The sequence below is a fragment of the Rhinoraja longicauda genome, chromosome 16 (genome assembly GCF_053455715.1).
Source record: "Rhinoraja longicauda isolate Sanriku21f chromosome 16, sRhiLon1.1, whole genome shotgun sequence".
In the NCBI taxonomy this organism is placed as follows: Eukaryota; Metazoa; Chordata; class Chondrichthyes; order Rajiformes; family Arhynchobatidae; genus Rhinoraja; species Rhinoraja longicauda.
In genome coordinates, this window is record NC_135968.1 from 44,119,732 (window position 1) to 44,141,196 (window position 21,465).

The window sequence follows — 21,465 nt, forward strand, 5'->3', positions numbered from 1 at the left end:
ATTGATTAAACCAACGCATTGGGGACATATCAGGGTTACTTTGCTGAGAATGGAAAAAAACAATGATGTGATGTGAATCATTATAAATAACTTGTTTACAAGAGGATGCCTTTCTCCTACAAATCAATTATGGTTTTTTTAACCTGTGTGCACATTTAAATCACTGTTACAAATAGCAAGATGTGCAGTTTATTGGATCTATAAACATTCAGTCTACAGCAGTCATTATTTCTCTGTAGAGCAAATTTGGAGTCCATCCAGATGGATACTATTGTTAATGACTTCATGAAGAAACCCATCTGCCCACATGGCATTGACTGCAGAAGTGGGAGTGGGTGCGATCAACATTTCATTGTTTTCCGCTCAGGAACGGATACTGGGAATCCCAGCATTTCACTCTACCCTAATCTTCCCTCTTCCAGCAACTGCAATGACAATACTCTTGGTTTGTGCTCAACAAGCAAAGTACCGATACGAAGTGCTCACTGGTGGCAATACGTGTTCCTAGATTCTCATAGTGAAGATAAATGACATGTTATCAGTCAAGGGAGTTTGACTGTTGGCATAAACCAGATGGGCCAAATTATCCGTTTCCATGCTGTATATCTCGATATAATGCCCTATTAATAATTTATAAAGTAAAAACGTAATTTTGCATTTTTGACTTTTTAATTAAAAAAAACAGGGCTAAAACATTATTGAACACGCAGTAGTTTAACTTTTATCATTTCCCTGCCATCTTTCCTTTCCCCCACTGTTCGCAAAATTATCTTCTTCCACTTCATCCCTGTTAAGGGACAAACAGCAATCTGTCACTAAAACATAGAAACATAGAAAATAGGTGCAGTAGGAGGCCATTTGGCCCTTCGAGCCTAATTATTATTTTCAGTGACACTTGCATTTTTCACAAGTTGCACCATAATTATGTGGAGATATTATTCATTGTGATCATGGCTGATCATTCACAATCAGTAACCCGTACCTGCCTTCTTCCCCATATCCCTTGATTCCACTAACCCCTCGAGCTCTATCTAACTTTCTTTTAAATTATCCAGTGAATTGGCTTCCACTGCCTTCTGTGGCAGAGAATTCCACAAATTCACAACCCTAGAGCATTCAAAATTAAAATGGTGTCTGAAAGATTTCATCTAAATTTTGTACCCACAGATATTCTGGAGTCAAATGCTCTAGCATTTGTAAAATATCATTCATATATTTTTTTCTCCAAAATATAGCCCCTTCTTGTGGCTGGTCGCAACTGGAATACAAATAGTGTACACAATATTTAAAGAATAAGGTGACTATTTTTTCCCCCCGAAGTAAAACTCCGCTTCTCAAAATTCCCTATTCTGATCCATAAAATCCAGTAAATAAAATGGAATAAATTTGTCTAATGAATACATTCACAAGCAGGAACATCATCATTGTCTCTAGAGTGGCTGCACGCAGTTTCGAATAAAATAAACCCTGAAATGAGAACAGATAGGTCCTTTGTGGAAACAAATGAATTGTATTTCAGCAGTTTATATCTAATGAAGGCCAAATGCTACAAATTATTTAAACATTCCTGTTTCAGGGTTAACAAAACGAATGAAACACTGAAATTAGCATTTGTATTAATATGTAACAGGGTTCAGATACTGCTCTACTTATCTATAAAGACATCTACAAACAGTTGAACTCTGCTCCACTCAGGCCAGCTTTTCAACATTGCTTCACATTCTGAATCGGTTAACATAGGCAGTTCGAAGATGGACATATAATTCTGGAGCAACTCAGCGGGTCAGACAGCATGTCTGGAGAAAAGGATTGGTGGCGTTTTGGGTCAAGACCCTTCTTCAGAGAGTCTGAAGGAAGGTCTCGACCCAAAACGTCACCCATTCCTTTTCTCCAGAGATGCTGCCTGACTCGCTGAGTTACTCCAGCTTTTTATGTCTATCTTCAGTTTAAACCAGCATCTGCAGTTCCTTCCTACACATTGGCAGTTCATTGAGCACTCACCAGCGCGAAGAGGTCTGGGCACACCTCCCACAAAGATAGTCTTCCTTGGGTCGAGAGGCTGTGAACCATCCATCACAAAGTCACTGTCACTCAGGTTCCAGGGTCGAATTTGTACCTTTAAAGAAACAGGATTGTGCTAAAATGAACTTGGGAAGCGAGCAAAAGACTTAATTTTAAATGCAGGAATTCCAAACATCTCAAGCAACCATGATGTGCTGTATAACAAATTTTAAAGCTAATATTATTTTGCTAAATACACAATGAAAGCGGTCAACACAAGTCAACATTTTCTTAGTCTTTCAAAAGAATGGTCATGATATGGAAAAAATCGTAAACATTCATTTATCAGTTTTAAATTGCTAGATTCACTTTTTTACAAAGCCGAGAGATTCCAAAGAGTTACAAAATTGCTGGGGTAATGACAAACAAGCAGAGCTCGTTGTGCACTTCCTTTTATTTTGTAGCAAGCCAGGGATTAGGAGAGAATTAGACAACAAAAAAATGCTGATACAATGATCACCTATGGGGAACAAATGGCAGGCAGCTTTTCTGTGTGCTTATTGTTCTGGAAGCTTCAAACAAAGGCTTAATTATGCAGCTCAACATTTATTAATATATTCCCAAGATCCAATCTTTGAATTTTACTGAAAATAAAATGCCCATCAGTGAATGGATAATCAAAATAATACAGTGCGAATTTTCATTCATCGGGGAGGAACAGCAGACAGCCGAATAATTCCCAGGTTAATTGGCTCATCAAACGACAAAGAGAACAGATGGTGAGCAAAACCTAAGCTGGCGATCCATTTACCGGTTTGTCCTTGATAGTAGGGCTTGAAACACACAGGTATAGCTTTCCATCCTCCTCGATACACGCATCTATCAGGGCTTGCACAGAGCTCTCCTCTTGAAATAGCAGGAAGGCATAACCTGAGAGAGACCAAAGAAATTACAAGCAAAGTGTAAGACTGTTGTAGACGACGAAGAAAAAAGCAACTTGCAATCACAATGGCCTTTCCATAAAAGACCAGCCCAAAGGCTTTAACAGGGCGAGACGGTGAGAGGTGATGTGCATGGCACAGTCCAACGCATTGGGCTTGGTGTGGTAAAAGAGATTTTATACATATCAATGCTGTAAAATAAAAGCTGAAAGTGCTGGAAAAAGTCTGCAGTTCAGACAACATCAGGAGGAAGTGAAAGAGTTAACATTTCACTTTGAACTTCTGATGAACGTTTCCAATATTTTCCAGTCAGCATTTGTAAAGTGTGGGTCCAAAGCGGTGAAAGCTTTATTTCCTTACCACGTATCCGTACACTGTGAACGGCTCGATTGTAACCATGTATTGTCTATTCGCTGACTGGTTAGCACGCTGCAATAGCTTTTCACTGTACCTTGGTACATGCGACAATAAACTAAACTGAAGTGAGCGACCATTATGACGTGCCTGGAGGGGAGGATTCATAAGAGCCGAGAGTCAGAAGACTGTGGGACAAGGGGTGTGACGCGGAGTTGTAGAGGTTACAACATTGACAGGTTCATAAATGGCATGGATTTGAATCTGGAGGTGTGGAGGCAGTTGAGGTTAGCAAGCACAAGGATGATGCTTTAATGGGAGTGGTCTGGATCGGAAGTTTGTTCTGTTGTCCTTGAAGAAAACATCAAGAAGGATGAGAGGAGATCTTATAGAGACGTATAAAATTATAAAAGGACTGGATAAGCTAGACGCAGGAAAAATGTCCCCAATGTTGGGGGAGTCCAAAACCAAGGGACACAGTCTAAGAATAAAGAGGAGGCCATTTAAAACTGAGGTGCAAAGAAACTTTTTCACCTAGAGAATTGTGAATTTATGGAATTCTCTGCCACAGAGGGCAGTGGAGGCCAAATCAATGGATGATTTTAAGAGAGAGTTAGATAGAGCTCTAGGGGCTAGTGGAATCAAGGGATATGGGGAGAAGGCAGGCACGGGTTACTGATTATGGATGATCAGCCATGATCACAATGAATGGCGGTGCTGGCTCAAAGGGCCGCATGGCCTCCTCTTGCACCTATTTTCTATGTTTTCTATGTTCTATGTTTTCTAAGATGTCTAAATTATTCGAACATCCAATGTTCCCAACCCATTTAAAAAGACCTGAAATTGTAGGATCTGGCCTATTAACAAAAAAAAATGCATTTAAAAAGCACCTTTCACAATCTCAGTGCCTCCCAGGATGCTCTGCAGTTCAGAAATTATTTTTGAAAAGTGTACTCTTAGAAAAACCGCAAGGCGATGAATCCCAGGTAACCAGTTTAATTGAAGGATAAATATTGGGCAGAAGACCAGAAATAACTTCAAAATAACCCTACAGGATGGGTTGGGTAAACCCGAGAAGTAGATGGTACACACAAGAATCTGCAGATGCTGGAATCATGAGCTGAAAACAAACTGCTGGAGGAACTGCGTGGGTCGGGCAGCATGTATGGACAATGGACAGATAACCCTTCGAGTTGGGAGCCTTCTTGACCTAGGGGAAGCAACTGGCAGAGCGAGGACAAAGCATGGTCGAGGATTTCCATTTTACTGCTCCACTGGAAAGCCTCCTCAAAGTGTGCATACCTTGAAGAAGTTCTCCAGATCTCCTGTTTGGGAGTTCTGCGAGACCCTTTCTCATCGCTTCCCTCTCCCTCTGTGATTCCTGCTGCTCTCTGACCATGTTCTGACCCAGCCCATCCAACTATCACTTGCCAGGCATTACCCACCCCCACTCCTCTTTTCTAGTTTTCTCCCCCTTATGTCATCAGTCTGAAGAAGGGTCTCGACCCAAATGCATTGTCTGTCCATCCTAGGGGTGCCAACTTTCATACTCCCAAATAATGGACAAGGTGATGTCATCGGCCCGCGCCCCACATGACCTCACCCAGCCAGCAGCCACGTGCTCCCGCCCCACCAATGGCGGTCGCCCAGGCCAAGAGGCGGGTTGCTACGCAACCTCCGTTAGGCGGCGCTTGGGCCTCCGAACCTACACTGTCCGGGCCTACAGCGTCCGGGCCTAATACGGGACAAGGGCGGTCCCATATGGGGCAAACCAATTTAGCCCAAAATGCGGGATGTCCTGGCTAACACGGGACAGTTGGCAACCCTAGTCCATTCCCTCCAGATACTGCCTGACCCCGCGAGTTCCTTCGACATTTTCACTTAAGTAGACTGGGCCTTGGTTTAAACTCTTAGAAACATAGAAAATAGGTGCAGTAGGCCATTCGGCCCTTCGAGCCTGCACCGCCATTCAATATGATCATGGCTGATCATCCAGCTCAGTAACCTGTGCCTGCCTTCTCTCCATACCCCCTGATCCCTTTAGCCACAAGGGCCACATCTAAATCCCTCTTAAATATAGCCAATGAACTGGCCTCAACTACCTTCTGTGGCAGAGAATTCCACAGACTCACCACTCTCTGTGTGAAGAAATGTTTCCTCATCTCGGTCCTAAAAGACTTCCCCCTTATCCTTAAGCTGTGACCCCTGGTTCTGGACTCCCCCAACATCGGGAACAATCTTCCCGCATCTAGCCTGTCCAACCCCTTAAGAATTTTATATGTTTCTATAAGATCCCCCCTCAGTCTTCTAAATTCCAGCGAGTACAAGCCCAGTCTATCCAGTCTTTTTTCATATGAAAGTCCTGCCATCCCAGGGATTCATCTGGTGAACCTTCTCTGTACTCCCTCTATGGCAAGAATGTCCTTCCTCAGATTAGACGACCAAAACTGCACACAATACTCTTACCTAAATAAATGCACCGCCAACATCGCAGTGCACTCTCTAGCTGCAAGGAGGAGCAGTCTGCAAGGCTCTGGGCTCTGGGATAGGTCCTAGAGGTGCAGGTGGGGGTGGGGGTGGGGGCGACGGCACCACCAACTCAACCACAGTTGACAGAATGATGAAGTGTTCTCCAATTTTAATGCACACTTGCAACTGCTTAACAACAGCTTGATAAATAGCACATCACTTAATTAAAAGTGACTTTTCATATTACCCAAGGAGAGATGAAGTAGGCCATCTGGCTTTGCTCCATAAATAGGTGTACTGGCGTTCTTAATAAATGTTTAAAATGCCTTCATTTAATTTCCAGCCACCATAAGAAAAGAAAACTTTGCAAAATTCTCTCCTAGTTCTACAGCAAACATCAACAGTCAGAGGTAATGAAGTGAAACTCCTGAGAGAGGCAAGGAACAAGACGGAAGGACTGGGCTCCAGATCAGGTGCAAGTCATCAGGGCAAAATATGACTGTACTGATTCAAACACTGGCAGCTCGACCAACCATGTGCAAACAAACTGCCATTGTAGAGTCTGTCCTCACCTTCTCCATCATGGTCTTGTTTGGCTCAGCCACCACGCACGACATCCTGGGGTGTAGGATAGTGCGAGTGTACGTGGTGATCGCTGGTTGGCGTTAGGGTGTGGGATAGTGCGAGTGTACGTGGTGATCGCTGGTTGGCGTTAGGGTGTAGGATAGTGCGAGTGTACGTGGTGATCGCTGGTTGGCGTTAGGGTGTAGGATAGTGCTAGTGTACGGGATGATCGCTGGTCGACGCAGACTGAATGGGCCGAAGGGACTGTTTTCACACTGTATCTCCAAAGTCTAAAGTTCTTGTTCTTGTGAAGTACAAGGAAGAGAATTTTGTTATTTAGTTACTTTTCAAGATTTTCGGGATTGTGTCACTAACAAAGCAGCATTTCTTGCCCATTCCTCACTGCTTGCAAGAAGACGGTGGTGAGCAGCCTTATTGAACCCATCATTTCCTTTCTGACAAAGGTAATGAGTTCCAGGATTAAGATCCTGCAACAATGAAGAACCTGTCATTTTGAAATCTGCAAAGTGTGCAACATAGAGAGGAGCTTGCAGGTTGTGGCACTCCAATATAACTGGTGTCCTCATCCTTGGTGCTGATGTTCATGGGTTTATGGAGCTGGCATCAGCTTATCCTGGGCAAGTAACTGTAGCAGCTTTTGTAAATGATACATGCCACAGCCACGGCACACTGGTGGTGGAGAGAATGAAGGTTTTGTGTGGCAGGTGGTGTCAGATTGTTGAGGGTGCTGCCAGTCGAGGCCAGGATGTGCTGCCCGCCGGGAATAATAGAGGGGCCACTGTGAGGGGATGGGGGGGGTAAGAACAATGGAGGACCCGGCCTGGGAGGGCCATCGTGAGTTGGGGGGGGGGGAGGGGAGTACAAGGGTGGGCCTAGCATGGGATACTTTGTAACTTTGCCGGCGCCCTTTACGTGGCGACGTTTTGCATACCTTAGGTATGCAAGCAAAGAATTTCATTGTGACTTGTCAGATGTGGCAATAAAGTATTTAATTCAATTCAGTCACATAGCATCATTCACCAGTCCACAAATGTTGTTGGTGTTGCATCCATTCCATCCAAGCTCCTGGCTTGTGTCTCGTAGATGGTGGAAAGGCTTTGCAGGAGTGCTTCTTCTTGGTGATCATTGACCTCAATAGACAATAGGTGCAGGAGTAGGCCATTCGGCCCTTCGAGCCAGCACCGCCATTCACCGTGATCATGGCTGATCATGCACAATCAGTACCCCGTTCCTGCCTTCTCCCCATATCCCCTGACTCCGCTATCATTAAGAGCTCTATCTAACTCTCTCTTGAAAGCATCCAGAGAATTGGCCTCCATTGCCTTCTGAGGCAGAGAATTCCACAGCTTCACAACTCTGACTGAAAAAGTTCTTCCTCATCTCCGTTCTAAATGGCCCACCCCTTATTCTTAAACTGTGGCCCCTGGTTCGGGACTCCCCCAACATCGGGAACATGTTTCCTGCCACTGGCGTGTCCAATCCCTTAATGATCTTATATGTTTCAATAAGATCCCCTCTCATCCTTCTAAATTCCAGAGTATACAAGCCCAGTCGCTCCAGTCTTTCAACGTACGACAGTCCCACTATTTCTGGGAATTAACCTCGTGAACCTACACTGCACTCCTTCAATAGCAAGAATGTCCTTCCTCAAGTTTGGAGACAAAAACTACACACAATACTCCAGGTGCGGTCTCACTAGGGCCCTGTACAACTGCAGAAGGACCTCTTTGCTGCTATACTCAACTCCCCTTGTTATGAAGGCCAACATTCCATTGGCTTTATTCTCTGCCTGCTGCACCTGCATGCTTCCTTTTAGTGACTGATGCACTTTGTACTTCGTTATACAACGACTGATCTCGTTGTACTTCCCCTTTTCCTAACTTGACACCATTCAGATAATTCAACCTCATCATGATTCATTGATGCCACATTCAGAGAAGTTCTGCTCCTTTGTCCACATGCAAGGCTATGATAAGGTTTGGAGTAGACTGTTCCTGACAAGACCCAAACTGGAAATTGGTGAGGGAGTACCACTTGATAGCACTATCGATGCTTGCAATGTTCGGATGATGTTTCCTGCATTTCTCTGCACGAGACCCAAATGTTGTGGTTCTTCTGGGAAGCCTGCCTGCTGACCCAGCCCTCTGTTAAACCAGGTGCAGTGGCTGAGGCCCATCCATTGAAGGGGAGAAACAGCTGGGGGCATTGGGTGAGTGTGCAGTGGAAATAACATGGGCGTGGGGGCAATTAGTATTGATTGGAAAGTTAAAGGCAACAGCTTGGAGGAGGATGGATACCTCAGACTCTCCAGGAAGGACAGAAACCATTAACCAACAACAGAGCCGGCTGCACCTTTTGACTTAAGATCTGGTAGAGTTGCTGCCATGGTAAAATTGGGCACAAAAGATACTAAATGAACATTGCACACAACACAATGTGCCCACCCACCCATATTGTCCTGCAAAATGGCAAAGCCTGAAATAACTTCAGCCTGTCGTCTTGTGTTCCAATGTGAAAGAGACCCTCTAAGCCCAAGGACTTGCCCACGGCTGGTTTAAGCATTCCTTCTCTCCAGAGATGCTGCCGGTCCCACTGAGTTACTCCAGCATTTTGTGTCTACCCTGGTTTAAACAATGAACCGGTTCACTGCCATGCTTTGTTTTCACTATTGGCCATGACCAGAGTATGCTCGGAAGCGGCACTGAACAGGTTAAAGTGGTGTATAAAATTATTTTATTATGCCTTCCACGTTGCTCCTTAAATAGTGTTCTTACAATTATTAAGATTTATCACACACTTCCTGAACTGATCCAAACCCTTCTTCAAATAGGACGCTATGAATTAGTACCATGTGGTATTTGGTTCACTGTATCGGCTTGTACTCTGCCCAACATACCTCCCACGACTTTTCTCTGATTCAATGAGTGGCATCGACAAAGTAATGGCCTCTGTCACAGCTGCTCATTGTTGCAAATCAATAAACATTTTCACAAATCCCACTGGAAAGATATATCCTCTAATCTCCTTCAATAAATGACAAATTTAAATTCATAATCTCTCAATCTCAATTCCTGCAAGGAAATGGGATTTCTTTATTCATTTTTATTTTGATTGATTTCAGGTTGGAAACAGCCTGTTTGGCTCACCGAGTCCACACCGATCATCGATCACCCGCTCCTGCGAGATCTATGTTATCTAATTTTCCCCATTCACTCCCTGCACACAATTTACAGAGGGCCAATTAACGTATTAACTGAAGAAGGGTCTCGACCCGAAACATCACCCATTCTTTCTCTCCAGAGATGCTGCCTGACCCGCTGAGTTACTCCAGCATTTTGTGTCTACCTACAACCTATTAACCCACACGTCTTTGGGGTGTGGGAGAAAGCCTAAGCACCTGGAGGAAACCTTCACCATCACAGGGAGAACGTGCAAACTCCACACAGATAGCATCCGAAGTCAGGATCAAACCCAGGTCACTGGTGCTATGTAGAAAGTATCCTAACTGGTTGCATTATGGCCTGGTATGACAATTCCAAAACACAGGAACACAAGAGGCTGCAGAGAGTAGTAGATCCATCATGGGCATAGCTCTGAAGGACACAAAGTGCTGGAGTAAGTCAGCAGGTCAGGCAGCTGAAGAAGGATCTCGTCCCAAAACGTCACCTGCCCATGTTCTCCAGAAATGCTGCCTAACCTGCAGATACTCCAGCATTTTGTGTCCTTTTGTGTATTAGCCAGCATCTGCAGTGCGTTAGTTTCTACATGGGCACACCTTGGGAGAGCTGTGCCTGTGTAGAAACAAAGAACTGTAGATGCTGGTTAATACACAAAAGGACGCAAAGTGCTGCAGTATTTCCGCAGTCTTTCCAGGTGAGACAAAGGTTCACCTGCACCTCCTCCAACCTCATCTATTGCATCCGCTGCTCTAGATGTCAACTTATTTACATCGGCGAAACCAAGCGCAGGCTCGGCGATCGCTTCGCTCAAAACCTGCGCTCGGTCCGCATTGACCAAACTGATCTCCCGGTGGCCGAGCACTTCAACTCCCCCTCCCATTCCCAGTCTGACCTTTCTGTCATGGGCCTCCTCCAGTGCCATAGTGAGGCCCACCGGAAATTGGAGGAACAGCACCTCATATTTCGCCTGGGCAGCTTGCAGCCCAGTGGTATGAACATCGACTTCTCCAACTTTAGATAGCTCCTCTGTCCCTCTCTTCCCCTCCTCCTTCCCAGATCTCCCTCTATCTTCCTGTCTCCACCTATATCCTTCCTTTGTCCCGCCCCCCCCGACATCAGTCTGAAGAAGCGTCTCGACCCGAAACGTCACCCATTCCTTCTCTCCTGAGATGCTGCCTGACCTGCTGAGTTACTCCAGCATTTTGTGAATAAATACCTTCGATTTGTACCAGCATCTGCAGTTATTTTCTTATGCAGTATTTCTGCAGGTGAGGTAGCATCCACATGAGGCACTGCTTCAAGGCAGCAGCATCCATCATCAAGATCCAGCCATGCCTTCTTGCTACCACAAATAGAAGTCTCTAACATTTCTAAAATGTTGAAAGAGTAGATGCAGAATGTTTCTATTTGTTAGTAAGAGAGATGGCACAGTGGTGCAGCCGGTAAAGCCGCTGCCTTGTGGCTCCAGTGACTCTGGGTTGATCCAGACCTCCACACATACCTCCAGTGCTGTTTGTGTGGAGTTTGCTCTCTGCCTTTTCCAGTTGTCTGCCAGACCTCTCTGCCCACTGTCAAGTTCCCCTGGAATCTATTTTCTCTTTTTTGGAGGATCATGAGCCTTGCAGAAGTGTTATACACTAATCAGCCAAAACATTATGACCTGATGAGCCAAAGCATTATGACCACCTGCCAAATAAGCTGTTGGTCCTCTGTGTGCAGTCAAAGTCGCTCAGGTCTTTACTCCTGCCCATTTATCCTGCATCCAACACATCAACTTCAAGAACTGACTGTTCACTTACTGCCTAATATATCCCACCCCTTGACAGGTGCCATGGTACCAAGATAATCAATGTTATTCACTTTGCCTGTCAGTGGTCATAATGTTTTGGCTGATCGGTGTACATTTTCAATAGAGAGGTAGAGACATTTTTGTCCAGTGAGAGTGAAATATAACAAGGTGCCACCCATCCGCTTCCCTGATGGCCAGCCTTCTGAAAGCTCATTCCGTAGGTAACCCAAGAACATAGAATAGTACAGTAAAACAAAAAATCCTTCAGGCCACAATGTGCATGCTGACCATGAATCAGACTTCTGTCTTAGGGTGGACTGACTCTTTTCCTCCCCCGCCACCCCACCCCCCACCCCTACCCCAAATCTTTGCACAACCCCAATCTTTCCACACCCCACTTTAATTTCCTGTTTCATGTATCTTGTGACTGTTGGCAGATTAATTTCCCTCCTGTGATAAATAAAGTTCTATCGTATCGTATCGTAAACGAATCTCATCTCTCTTCATGGTCCATGGGGTTTTTTTCTGCTTGTTCATGGGCTATATCCCTTCATTCCCTGTCTGTTCATGAGCTTATCGAAGTTCTTCTTAAATATTACTATCATATCTGCTTCCACTCTGTGAAAAAACTCATCTTGTAAATCTACTTAAAACTTTACCCCTATCAGCTTAATGCTCCATCCTCTAGAATATAAATACTTTCAAATTACTTTAATGATTGTGTATTGTAATCATGTATTGTCTTTCCGCTGACTAGACAGCATGCATCAGAAGCTTTTCGCAGTACCTTGGTACACGTGACAATAAACTAAACTGATCAGAGACATTTGGAAGGTGAAAATTTTAAACAATTAAAACAAAATGGTAATTTAAAATTGTAGATCTTAATTAATTTAAAATATATATAATGCAAGAAAAACTAAAATAAAAAAACTTACCAAAACTACTTTATTCATATATGGTAGACACAAAATGCTGGAGTAACTCAGCGGGTCAGGCAGCATCTCAGGAGAGAAGGAATGGGTAACGTTTCGGGTCGAGACCTTTCTTCAGACTGATCAGCCTGAAGAAGGGTCTCGACCCGAAACGTCACCCATTCCTTCTCTCCCGAGATGCTGCCTGGCCCGCTGAGTTACTCCAGCATTTTGTGTCTACCTTCGATTTAAACCAGCATCTGCAGTTTTTTTCCTCCTTTTTAATACATGTGTAACAGAAGGCAGGTTGGCACAGTATAACCACTTCCACAAGTCAGCAACTTAGTGAATGGATTGAGTGTCGAGCTCAGGGCAGAGCATGTAATCAGAAAGGCAACATCTGATCTCCAGGACAATCCCAGTTCCTGTGTTGTTGTGCAAAGGCACAGCATCCACAACCCCAGCCATCACAATAGCCCAGTGATTGCTGATCCAACTTGCCAGCTTGAAATCAATGCTCTCTCGCCCACATTTTTCTTGCAGTTTTCTCTGATCAGCTCGCAAATTGCTCAATATTCAGATCACTCCTGGCACTAGAAATGAGAATGCTCTGGTATGAGATCACACCTTTCTTTTATACACACAAATATAGGCTGCTATATATGCACTGTTCAGGGGGTGATTTGCTAGTCTGACATTTCTTTAAGGGTACATATTGGTATTCAATTTGGTCAAGTAGTCCAAATTGATTCTGGAGCTCAATTAAAGTCAAATAATCAATGCTGGAAGCTGCTAATCTCTTTGGGTTCTCTCAGCAACATCAGTTCATCTGAACATCACTAGTAAAAGCAAGGAGGATGATATTTTGTTCTCAATTCAGCTACGTTTTCAAAACAAAAATAAAGCACCAGCTTGTAGGTGATAAAGACTGACAGAAACTTGCAACATTTATAATGGATAGATAAACGCAAAAATATTATTTGTCTTCTGCTCTTCAAGATTTATTTAAGATAATCCAATATATTCAGAACCAGAGGCCACAGTCTAAGAATAAAGGGGAGGCCATTTAAAACTGAGGTGAGAAGATACTTTTTCACCCTGAGAGTTGTGAATTTGTGGAATTATCTGCCACAGAGGGCAGTGGAGGCCAATTCACTGGATGAATTTAAAAGAGAGTTAGATGGAGCTCTAGGGGCTAGCGGAATCAAGGGTTATGTGGAGAAGGCAGGCAAGGGTTACTGATTGTGGATGATCAGCCATGATCACAATGAATGGCGGTGCTGGCTCGAAGAGCCAAATGGCCTCCTCCTGCACCTGTTTTCTATGTTTCTATGTTTCTATTAAACACCAGTAAATTTTCCTTATGAAGATGGTCATGTAAATCTGAAAATAGAAGCTTGGTAAACATTTATGACAATGATGTGTGCATTGTATAAGCATTTTTACACTGGCAAAATGTCAATAATGTCAACTATCCATGGACTCCAGAGATTCTGCCTAGCCCATTGAATTACTCCAGCATTGACACTTTTCTTTTGTAAACCAGCATCTGCAGTTCCTCGTTTCTCCAAGGCAATTTATTGAGATTAGATTGCAAGAATAAAGTACAATGGTCCAAACATTTAATTAGGTTAATAAGTTTTGAACTCTACTTCAAATTACAATTACAATTAAATAATCTGCCATCCAAAGCTTACTTATATTAAAACCAAGATTTGAGGCATTGGAATTCCAGCTTCCTAAATAGCCAACACTGGGCTCAATTCACTGCATTTAGCTTGAAATATCATTTATGTGTGTCCCGTAATGTCATCCATTCCTTCTCTCCAATGATGCTGCCTGTCCCGCTGAGTTACTCCAGCATTTTGTGTCTATCTTCAGTGTAAACCAGCATCTGCAGTTCCTTCCTACACATGTTGTCCATTAAATGGCTTTGACGAGATCACCTTCTATTTTGCTTGAAACTACAATTGGTAACCTTGACATCACACTTTCTGAATTTTATTGCTCAGAATCTTCATGGTGCTAATTGCTCATTTCAACACTCAAAATAATTATATGTTACTGTTTCAACTATTTTTAAATTGTCACAACTTCCATTTGCACTTTACTAATGATAACATTGAAATGCAGTTCGTTTTTAAAGCCCATTTCCCAGTTTATGTTTTTTTACAATATATATTATTCAGTTATAAGATGACATATTCAGTTTCTGTAAATAGACATTCTGGTATTGCTAACAGGACTAACCATTTAAATGCCACACTAGACCAAGTGGACCCGTTGGGCCAAAACCTCTCCTGCATTGGTGGAGCACACTCTCCTCCTCTCCTCCCCTCCCCTCCTCCCCCTTTCCCTCCCCCTCACTCCATCCACCTCAACCTCCCTCCCTCCCCCAGGAGATAGATTTAAACTTTAAAATGTGAATAACTTAAAAATATAACACCAATTTCAATGAAACTTCTTCCATTAGCACCAAAGGGACGATGGTGAGTAAGGTGGGCCTAAAATTGTCGCGCTATCGTGTACCATTTTGCCCATAGTTCAGGAACAAACAAACGAGAGTTTTAGTATGTAGATTACTCCAGGAAGTCTGAGGCCATGTTCGTCTTTTCTAAGTGGGCTACTTCTGGACTCTCCAAACCCTCTTCTCCATCCACAAGACAAGACAAGATGGAACCACTTTCCTGAATTGGCTGCATTGACCTACCTTGACTGCACTATGCATTATCTGCAGGATACCTCACACAGGATACAAGAACTCCATATCCCACTCAAAAATCTGCACATCCACTACTTAGAAAGGCAATTTCCAATAATTCCATGCAATACAACAACTCAACTTACACATATTGGAATTTGTCACCACTAGCTCCAGTAGACTGCCTACCACCACCTGAAGGGCCATAAGGGATGACTTTGATAGCAACACCCACATCTCAAGGCTATTTTTGTTTTTACACAATGTTTAATTCGTAATTAGGGTTGCTCTTTCCTTGATATACTGCTTTGCCTTCAAACCTTTCAGATGGCCACTGAAAAAAAATTTGTGGGAAATTGCAAAGATGCTTTCATAAACCTGTTTTGTGAAATTATGTTTTATGTAATTATCCTGTTCCCAACAAGTATCTTTGCTTCCCTCTCTGATACAAAGTATGCTGACCTATAATACTTAATCAGTTTTAAACTTTGATGCCCAGTGCCTTAATAAAAATTAATTTAACTGAAAATCTGTGATAAACAAAGAGCAAAAGTAATAGAGGGGAAATGAAGGAGGCATTAGCAAATAATCCCTTACAGATTTCACAAGTTTAAAAAAAGTTGATTATTTGGGGAATTTATCAGACACAAATGGTGCAAAGGAACTAAAATTAGACTATTTGCCTGGTCTTGTGGAGAGCTTAGCTAAAGAAGTGGTTCTAGATCAATGCACATGGAAGACAGAAGTCCATCAAGAAACCTCAATCTACAGAGGTAGTGTGGAGCGACAGGATCTGTTAATTTGACAACCGGATCTGAGAAATATTTTGTTCAATACAAAATCTTAATTGGTTAACTGATGACCAAGCAGCCTAGAAAATATTCTGAGGGCCTCAGTACATGATTTGTTGAGGTTAACAAAATAAACTGAGGTGAGAAGAAACTTTTTTTTAAAACTGAGGAGAGAAGAAACTTTTTCACCCAGAGAGTTGTGAATTTGAGGAATTCTCTGCCACAGAGGGCATTGGAGGCCAATTTACTGGATGAATTGATAGAGCTCTAGGGGCTAGCGGAATCAAAGGATATGGGGAGAAGGCAGGTACAGGTTACTGATGTTGGATGATCAGCCATGATCACAATGAATGGCTCGAAGGGCCAAATGGCCTCCTCCTACACCTATTTTCTATGTTTCCATGTTTCTAATGATTCTCATTCAAGGATGGTAGAGCAAGAGCTTTTAAATCATCACTAATGCTGAAGAAAACTTCCCAACAAAGGGCAGATGAATTTCACCAGTTTCTAAAAACTGATCAATACAATCATCCCGAATGATAGCACTTCTGCACAGTGTTCCATCATTGCAAATGTTTGGAAATGCAGCAACCTTCTCTCTTTCCATTCATGAATAAAAGGATAATATTGTATCAAGCCTGAAAGGAAACAAACAATCTGACATCCAGTCAAGCTCACATTTCAATGGAAAATTGGTAGACTGTTACAGCTGACAGGAGGGGTCGAGCAAATGACATACTCCGTCCCTATCACAACAAAAAACCTTCCTTCCACAGTCAGCAATCCCATTAAGGATTCACAGGTATACGAGAAATAAAATGGCAAATTGTTTCTGCCGAGCCTCACTAATCCCCATATCAGTTCCTCCACGTTATCTAGTTAATATTTTTTTAGAAATGAAAAGTCTAAAGCTTTCTGGGCAGAGGGCCACATTGATCTAGTAGGTGATTGATGCACAAAGGAAGATGATCAAAGGACAAAAAAACAACCTGCAGATGCTGAGTTTCAAAAAAACCACTCAAAGTGCTGGAGATACAGAGGGGATCAAGTAGCATTATGGAGAAAGAAACACATTAACATTTCAGAACTGGGTTCTTCCATCCAATCTCATTTGCTCATTTGTTTCCATTTACAGATGCTGTCTGGCCTAATGAGGGTTATCCATTTCAGTTTCAAATGAGGATGGTCTCAGACAGGACCCCTGATTTGTGCTCAGAGAGCTGATTTCAGCCTATATAACAGGCCTATATTGTGAACAGCCCATATTGTTACAGGGCCTGTAAACAATGTGTTTCATCAGGGTCATGTTTAAGAGGGGAAATAAAATAATTTATTGCAACTCGCCATGAAAGAGGAGATGCTAATTTCCACAGGAATGAGACTATAGTGGCTAAATTACCCTAAGGCTCCCACTGCCGAGTCTGAACGACAAACGACACAAAGTGGAACATACGGCGGTCAGAAATTCATGCAAACGTATGGCAAAGGGATGAAAACTATTGCTAAGCTAAAACTCAACACCAGCCTCTCCAAACTTGTTTCTAGTGACACACAAAAAAGGAAATAAATAAACGTCATTTCCAAACTTGATGTGGGAAGGGAATAGAAATTTGCATTAGTCTATTGTTTGCATTTCGTAGCAACTAGTTCCAAGGTCAACTGGTAATATGCCAACTCAAAATACTTTTTCGTACTTCTTGCCCCATGCACAGTGAATATATAAACCCAGAAATTGGTGTGGGAATTTCTCAAGGCAGACTTTCGTGGCTGATAGAGCTCTTGTGTCACTGCGCCAGAGACTCTGGTTTGATCCTTACTTGGGTGCTGTCTGTGTGGAGTTTGCACGTTCTCCTTGTGATGGTATGAGTTTCTTCTGGGCGTGCCGGTTTCCTCACACATCACAAAGACACGTGGGAAAGTGAGATAACAATGAACTAGTGTTGATGGGTGACCAATGGTTAACAAGGACTCGGTGGGCAGAAAGGCATATTTCAATGCTGTATCTTTCAATTTAGTTTCATAATGTAATTTACTACTATATTTTATAAAAACCTTTGCTTAAAATATTTGTCATTAAAACACAATAGAAATGTCTCAGCAAAACCATCCCTTTCAAACTCATCCAAATTCTCCATAGAAATCATGGTCTCTACTTAAAACTAAAATCGAATTCTTTCAGCAGAAGGAATACACCATCTTCAAATGATCAAATGTTGTGACACGTCTGATTTAGCTGCTCGATTAGATAATTTGGTTTAAAATATTTGCAATTGCATTTTTGCATTCATGCAATGAAATTGAGGCAATGGCCCTGACTGAATTTTAAAATATGTCAATAAATCACATAATACAGTTGTGTTTGTCAGGAATCCAGATAAGCCAGGCCAGATCCTAGAAAGCAGTCAGATCCACATTTTAATAAGATGTAGACACAAGGAACTGCATGTGCTGGTTTACAAAAAAAACCAAAATGATAGTGTACTCATTGAGTAAGGCAGCATCTCTAGAAGACAAAGTTAGGTGACATTTTGGGTTGGGACCCATTTTCAGATATTTTAATATCTGTGCATTTGGTATTATTTGCCATTCCATCACATAGGAATTATGATGAGAGCCTTGTCCGAGATTTGAACTAATGTTCCAACATGAATTTTGAACTGATTTTTTTCTAATTTAGTTTAGTTTAGTTTAGAAATACAGCATGGAAATATGCCCATTGGCCTACCGAGTCCACACTGACCAGTGATCCCCACACATTAACACTACCCTACAAACACTAGGGACAATTTTTACATTTATACCAAGCCAATTAACCTACAAACCTGTACATATTTGGAATGTGGGAGGAAACCAAAGATCTTGGAGAAAACCCACGTGGTCACGGGGAGAATGTACAAACTCCGTACAGGCAGCAATCGTAGTAGGGATCAAACCCGGGTCTCCGGTGCTGTAAGGCAGCAACTCTACCGCTGTGCCATCATGATATTTCCACATCATCTGGGAAGAAAAGATTTTAAACAATGACTGGGTCTTCATTGTGACGACATTATCCCTTCTGAACAAGTATCATACACTGAAATCATCAGTGTATGATGGTCCAGGCAATGATGGTCCAGTTTTATACTGCCATCATAGAGTCTGTCCTCGCCTTCTCCATTATGGTCTGGTTTGGCTCAGCCACCAAGCATGGTATCTGGAGGCTGCAGCGCATTGTTCGATCAGCCAAGAAGGTTGTTGGCTGCAACCTTCCCCCCCATTGACGAACTGTACACTGCAAGGGCCAGGAAGCGAGTGGGTAAGATCATCTCTGACCCTCTCACCCTGGCCACAAACTCTTTGAAGCACTTCCGCCTGGAAGGCGACTCCGGACTGTCAAAGACGTCACAGCCAGACATAAAAACAGCTTTTTTCCACGAGCAGTAGCTCTACTCAACAACCAAATGTCTGTAGCCTCTTTTTGCTCTGTTTTTTTAATTTCATTCATCATATGTTTCAACTATAATGTTTTATTCTTAATGTTTTATGTTTTATTCTTAATTGCTTACTGTATGTTCATGTGTTACTTGCGAGCAAAGCACCAAGGCAAATTCCTTGTATATACTTACAAACTTGACTAATAAAATTTATTCAATTCAATCTTTATTTCCAGCGTCCATTTTTATCTCTTTGTATTCCATGACCAAATTAATAGCTCACAGGTCAAAGCGGAACAATGATGGACTGAAACTTATCAACAATTGAAACAAATCAAAGTAACTCCTACAAGCTGGCAACTCAGGAAGAAAGGAAACTCAGGACCAGAAAAGTTCATGGTGATCTTTCTGCCTGCCCAGCCCCAAGAATATGGCACACCACAATTTCTTTCTTCCCCCTGTATTCACTCCTTTGGTTTTCCTTGTTGAGCATTTTTAAATGTACTGATGCAATCGGTTTCTGTTGCCTCCTTTGGCCACTTAATACATACAAACACCACTCTAAACATGAACCATCATTTCACTTTCCTGAATCTGACGTTATGGCTTTGTGGAGCCTCAGACCAAGTTAAACATACCTGCTTAGAAAGTCACATCGGAGCGTAGAACTAAATGCTCCACAAACTAGAGACAGGGGATTGCAGTCTGTCTTTAAATTAATTGTATTCTTCCTCCAGAATGAAACGCTCTGCACTATGCTATAGCAAGTTTAATGCCACCAACCATACATGAAATTCAAGTAAAATTATGTTCATCGCTTGGAAAATAAAGTCCTTCACCACGGCTTCCTTTTTCTGAATGCTTCCACTGCATTGTGAGTACCCAACCTCTCCTTGTAGGTTAGATGTATGATAAAATTGTCTACATCTAGAATGGAGCATTTAACAAAGTTACAGCTTCACTTATCCAACCATGTTAGTGAACAAAAGCACATAATCACCCGAAGGAAATTCACATGTTAAACACACAAAATTGATGGCGCAAGAGGAACTGCAGATTTTAGTTTAAAAACTCAACATTAAGTTTTACTTTATAACTTCATTCTACTTTTAATTTTTACACTGATTTTTAAACATCAGCATTGGTTTATTTTTAATCATCTTGATAGAGAATAAAAATAACTTAATACTGGGATTTTCAACATTTTTCTCAACAAATGCTAGCTAGAAAATACTGAAGCTGGGATGTAATGGTATTTTATGGTCACATGTACTGAGGTACAGTGAAATTCCTTCTGTATATGTTCCACACACCAATTGTTAAATACACACTTCTGTTATTGATGTGAATCAGAGTAACATCACTAGATGAACTCCCACTAGCCTACATCCAATCTAAATTTACAATCTCAGGTAGTAGGAATTGCTCAAGTTGGACAAATCCAAATAGTCCTTAAATTTTACAAATTCCAATGTTGGAAAAGTCATTATATTTATCATTGATACCCAGAGAAGATGCATCTCCTCCTCTCATGGTTCTGTTTTAAAACACTGCCCTGTGACCATCACTTCACTTGGCACCTTACCCATTCGATCCATTCTTTCCACCAACCTCCAGTTTGGAACTGAAAAACTGCTGTTAATGGTCTAAAGTTAATGAGTTTTATATTCTTACTAATATGCAGTAAAAGTGTTCCCAACACAGTTGCAGGTCTAGCTTTTAATGATTTTTAGCCATGGGTCGAATGGAAGGTGGTGAAATAGGAAATAAAAGTATCAGTTCTACTATTCTCCTTCCTCTTGACTCTGATAACCACTTTGCAGTCCAATCGTTCTTGCTTGACAAAGCACAATACAAGGCACTGCATTTGATAACTATCTCACAATGTATAGCAGTCACTCCACATTATTCTTAAGTGTTGCCTCCTCCTCCCTGCCTGTACTGTTTTCCCAGCATATAACAACTTGCCCATTGCTTTATTGTATATTGCCAGGCATGTGCCACTTCTCCTGTGTTGCTCACTCCGTTATCTCATCTGTAACCCAGTCGCTCCTTTTGGTTTTATTCACGCCTCCTCTTTACTTAGAATCTAGAATAGATTCATTACAGCACAGGACGTGACGATTCAGCCCATAAAGATAGCATTAACGCTGTACAACAATCCAGTCAGTCCCATCCTGCCACTCTTTCTCCGTGAAAATTATTCCTCCTCAAGTGCCAACCACCTTGGATTACTTCGATGACATTTTTGTTAAAAGCTTAAAAACAGAAATAGCCTTGATTGGTTTCATTTCCATGCCGTCAGCTATTCTTCTGTGCATTTTTGGA

At 42.2% G+C, this 21,465-nt stretch overlaps 1 protein-coding gene across 5 annotated transcripts in view; it reads right to left on the reverse strand.

Annotated features, from left to right (window-relative positions):
* Positions 1-21,465, reverse strand: part of cpeb3 (cytoplasmic polyadenylation element binding protein 3) — a 105,004-nt gene that overhangs the window by 18,550 nt on the left and 64,989 nt on the right. For all 5 annotated transcript variants that reach the window (XM_078413717.1, XM_078413712.1, XM_078413715.1 and 2 more), the window contains 2 exons: positions 2,813-2,931; positions 2,002-2,116 (listed from right to left, as the gene is read on the reverse strand). In XM_078413717.1, the coding sequence (XP_078269843.1) occupies positions 2,002-2,116; positions 2,813-2,931 (234 nt within the window). The remainder of the gene's footprint in view (positions 1-2,001; positions 2,117-2,812; positions 2,932-21,465) is intronic.